This window comes from Rutidosis leptorrhynchoides, chromosome 3, assembly GCF_046630445.1.
Source record: "Rutidosis leptorrhynchoides isolate AG116_Rl617_1_P2 chromosome 3, CSIRO_AGI_Rlap_v1, whole genome shotgun sequence".
NCBI lineage: Eukaryota > Viridiplantae > Streptophyta > Magnoliopsida > Asterales > Asteraceae > Rutidosis > Rutidosis leptorrhynchoides.
Window position 1 is genome coordinate 665,814,937 of NC_092335.1, and position 5,328 is coordinate 665,820,264.

Here is a 5,328-nt window from a genome sequence, read left to right on the forward strand (position 1 = left end):
TTGAGTTTTATTTTATTATAATTATTACAAATTAAACATTATGAATTCCTACCTAAAATATTCATTAACAAGCGAGTAAATTAGCTTACCGACCTTAATAACAGATTTATTTAATACAATAAAATATAAAAATATCAATATCAATTTAGAAGGATTAGTTTCTTTGATGTTTCCAACACCGCCTATATGAATATGAAGAATATATATAACGTATACCATGATCAAACACACATTCACCCTAATTCTTATCAATTCCTTTCACTTTCAACTAATCTCATCTGTCATATATTACTTATTATAATAATTAATATAAATAAAAATATATTTGTCCTGCTTTTGGAACCAAAACAGTTATGGAAATTCAGCCACACGACATAGGCATTATGCTGCACAGCATTAGCACGAACACCCTCACAAAATCCAAAAAAAGATGGCGTCGTGCATATTTCACCATTTATTTCTCAAACACTTTGGCATCCATCGCCAAAAACCTCGTATCCACATCACTACCCGAAATCATAACCAGCCCATCGTATTCGGTTATCGAAATCATCCCACAAATCGTTCTTCCAAATAAACTCGATATCAGTGAGCCACTATCTGATCAACCTTTCTACAACGTTGATCAGACAATGCTCACTGATACATTAAAAAACAAAGACATGGACACGCTTCGCAACTTAAATGGCGTCAAAGGCTTAGCAAAAGCGCTCGAAACTAATCTTGAAAACGGAATCAACGGTCGAGATTTGGAGATTAGAAAGAACGTGTTTGGATCGAATACTTACAAAAAGGCGCCTCCTAAAGGTTTACTTTTTTTTGTTATTGAAGCTTTTAAGGACTTAACGATTCTTATACTAATGGGATGCGCTGCATTATCGCTTGGTTTTGGTATCAAAGAACACGGATTAAAAGACGGATGGTACGAAGGTGGGAGTATATTTCTTGCTGTGTTTTTAGTAATTGTTGTGTCTGCAATTAGTAACTTTCGACAAGAGAAACAGTTCGATAGTTTGTCGAAAATTAGTAACAATATTAAGATTGATGTGGTTAGAGAAGGCAGAAGACAAAAGATATCGATATTCGATATAGTGGTTGGAGACATTGTCGTTTTAGGTATCGGTGGTCAAATTCCAGCTGACGGGTTGTTTATAGACGGGCATTCGTTGTTAATCGACGAATCGAGCATGACGGGTGAAAGCGAGCAAATAGAGGTGAACGGGTCGGGCAACCCGTTTTTGTTCTCGGGTTCTAAAGTGGCGGACGGGCATTGTCGAATGCTGGTGTTATCGGTTGGGATGAACACTAATTGGGGGAAAATGATGAGTTCGATAACGGGTGATAATAACGAGCAAACGCCGTTACAAGAACGTTTAAACAAATTAACGTCTTCGATTGGAAAAGTAGGTCTTGTGGTTGCTTTTTTAGTCCTTGTTGTTATGTTGATTCGTTACTTTACGGGACACACGAAAGACGAGAATGGTAACAGGGAGTATAACGGTAAACGAACGAGTATTAACGAGATATTTGATTCGGTTACGAGTATATTTTCGGCTGCTGTAACGATCGTTGTAGTGGCTATACCCGAAGGTTTACCGTTAGCTGTTACGTTAACGTTAGCTTACTCGATGAAACGAATGATGAGTGATCAAGCTATGGTTCGGAAGTTATCCGCTTGTGAGACAATGGGTTCGGCTACTGTTATATGCACCGATAAAACCGGGACTTTGACTATGAATCAGATGACGGTTACAAAGTTCTGGGTTGGGTTCGAGAACATCGAACCACGTGGGTCCAATGTTATCGCGTTACAAGTTCGCGAACTTTTAAAACAAGGAGTCGGGTTTAATACCACGGGGACGGTTTTCAGATCCGGTTCTAAAGGGTTACTCGAGTTTTCGGGTTCACCAACTGAAAAGGCGATTTTATCATGGGCCGTAATGGATATGGATCTGGATATGAATGAACTGAAGGAGAATTCAAGTGTGATTCATGTTGAGACGTTTAATTCAAAGAAGAAACGAAGTGGGGTTTCGATTAAAAGGAAAATCGATAACTCAGTTCATGTACATTGGAAAGGAGCTGCGGAAATGGTTCTCGAAATGTGTTCGAGTTATTATGATAGCGACGGGTGTGTACATATAATAGATAACGATTCAAGAAGACAATTAGAGCGTGTAATCGAAGGAATGGCAGCAAGTAGTCTAAGATGCATTGCTTTCGCGCATAAGCAGGTTCTAGAAGGTTCGGGTTTGATTGAAAGTGGGCTAACGTTACTCGGGCTTATTGGGCTGAAGGATCCATGTAGGCCTGGAGCCAAAAAAGCTGTAGAAACTTGTAGGTCTGCAGGGGTTGATATAAAGATGATAACTGGAGATAATGTTTTCACTGCAAAAGCCATAGCGACCGAATGTGGAATTCTCGAATCGAGTGAAGTAGTTAACGGAGAAGTAATCGAAGGTGTCGAGTTTCGTAACTATACAGATCACGAAAGGATGCAAAAGGTCGAAAAAATCCGCGTGATGGCACGATCGTCACCTTTTGATAAGTTGTTAATGGTGCAGTGTTTGAAAAGAAAAGGTCACGTGGTTGCTGTTACTGGTGACGGGACTAACGATGCACCAGCACTTAAAGAAGCCGACATTGGACTTTCGATGGGGATTCAAGGGACTGAAGTCGCAAAACAAAGTTCGGATATCGTTATCTTAGATGACGATATAGCTTCTGTTTCGACTGTACTCATGTGGGGACGATGCGTTTACAATAACATCCAAAAGTTTATTCAGTTTCAACTGACTGTAAACGTTGCGGCTTTAGTGATCAACTTTATTGCAGCGGTTAGTTCCGGTGATGTTCCGTTAACCGCGGTTCAGCTTTTGTGGGTTAATTTGATCATGGACACATTGGGTGCACTCGCGTTAGCTACAGAACGACCCAGTAAAGAGTTACTAAACAAGCCGCCAGTTGGGCGGGTCGAGCCACTGATCACAAACATTATGTGGAGAAACCTATTTGCACAATCATTGTTTCAGGTTATCGTTTTGTTGACATTTCAGTTCAGGGGTAAGGACATATTCAACGTGAACGAGCGAGTGAAGAACACGATTATCTTCAATACGTTTGTGTTGTGTCAAGTGTTTAACGAGTTCAATTCAAGGAAGCTGGAGAAGATGAATATATTTAAGGGCATTCTTAAAAACCGATTGTTTATCGGAATCATTGGGATGACTATTATTTTACAGATTTTGATGGTTGAGTTTTTGAAGAAATTTGCAGATACAGAGAGGTTAAATTGGTTGCAGTGGGGAATTTGTGTTGCAATTGCAGCTCTATCATGGCCTATTGGATGGTTTGTGAAGATGATACCGGTACCAGAGACACCATTTTTAAACTACATTAAACTCTAAGATTCGATCATATTATTTTTCGTATACATATATATGACTATATAGTTGTGTAGTTATTTGATTTCAGTCATTTCGGTTGTATATAATTCATAATAATTTTTTATTATATATCATTTACTGAGTAGTTCTTTTTCTTTGTGTTTTTACCTTCTTTTTCTCACTGCAAACAAGTTTGACCCGTTTTAAAAAGCTGACCCGTTTCAAACCCGTTTGAGTTTGACCCAAACCCGACTCGACCCTATTGCCAAGTGTACTTTAATACAACTAACTGTTCAAATAGAATTCAAATCTTGGTGAGTGTTGTTTTAACATACATGCATACAACTAACTACTCCATCAAATACATCTGATGATTTTAGTATCAAAATCAAAACACACTGAAAATGAAAGAATTAATCAGCATATCAACTTTAACTAGAGTGTCACATTCATATTCACATACACACAATCTCTATACGCTACAATACTGAATTTGTGCCTTTACAAAAAAAAAAAATATATATATTGTAGTGAATTGTGCACCAATTGGGCGCTAGGTCAAACTGTGATTTACAAGTTATCAAATTCGCCATAATATTCATCAAATACAGATTAGGTTAAAAAGGCAAATCAGCAACAATTAAAAGTTAAAATCTACTAATCCACATAATATTTACGAGCAATTTATGGATTAACGTACCTTTCTGTTTACGATATTTGGTGTACCATATTATATTCTCTTCTCTTACCTTCTTTTCCTTACGTAAAAACTTTAAATAAGGCAGATTTAATTGAATTGAGCCTGAAACCGGAATTAAACATAAGCCTAACCCAACTCAACTCAACCCAACCCAACTCAACCATCCCATCTCAGTTTATAAATATTCCTAAACTAGCTATACCCGTGTCTTTGTGTTATTTTCATTCTTCCATTGTACCTGAAAAAAACTCAAATTGCAGCTGCAACTATGGTGAAAGTGTTAAGACTTAAGACCTTTGAAAATGGCACGAGTCGGAGACGCAGACTTTGAATGGACGAGTCGGTCGAGACGGGGACTCAACTCAACGGGGACACGTTGGGGTTGACCACGTTGACTTTTTAAAATAGTTTTCTTATATATATATTATATATATATATATAGGGTGAGGATCCATGGAGAACCAAAGATAGTAGAGAACCCATGGAACTTGTGCAGATTGACATTTTTTTTTTTTTTGCAGATTGACTTTTTTTCTGTGCAGATTGACTTTTTTTGTGCAGATTGAGTCAATCGGCGTGCAGATTGACGTTTTTTGCAGTTTTTTTTTTTTTTTTTTTTTTTGCAAATTGACTTTTTTTCTGTGCAGATTGACTTTTTTTGTGTGCAGATTGAGTCAATCTGCGTTTTTTTTTGCATTTTTTTTTTTGCAGTTCGACTTTTTTTCCTGTGCAGATTGACATTTTTTTGTGCAGATTGAGTCAATCTGCGTTTTTTTTTGCAGATCGACTTTTTTTTCTATGCAGATTGACATTTTTTTGGTGCAGATTGAGTCATTCTGCGTGCAGATCGCCTTTTTTTTTTGCAATTTTTTTTTTGCAGATTGACTTTTTTTCATAGATTGAAGCTCAATCTCCACATAGATTGAAGTTCAATCTATGAGTTCTACGGGTTCTCTATATACTCTAGTTCTCTAGGGATCCTTTCAATATATATATATATATATATATATATATATATATATATATATATATATATATATATATATATATATATATATGGGCAGGATCAATGGGGAAGTAACCAATCGGGGGAAGCAAAAAAAAAATCGTTTTTTTTTAATTTTTTTCAGGCATCAAGATCACACGGAAATATGAACATTTAAAAAAGACACTTCGTGATGAATGTTATTATTTAGACGGAAAAACGATCGACACAAATAACATTTAAGATAATATTGATCG

General features: G+C 36.7%; 1 protein-coding gene across 1 annotated transcript; it reads left to right on the forward strand.

Annotated features, from left to right (window-relative positions):
- The first annotated feature begins 383 nt into the window (after positions 1–383).
- On the forward strand, positions 384–3,407 carry LOC139899294 (calcium-transporting ATPase 12, plasma membrane-type-like). The gene has a single exon (XM_071882120.1). The coding sequence runs from the start codon at positions 384–386 to the stop codon at positions 3,405–3,407; it is 3,024 nt and encodes a 1,007-aa protein (XP_071738221.1).
- The last annotated feature ends 1,921 nt before the right edge of the window (positions 3,408–5,328 follow it).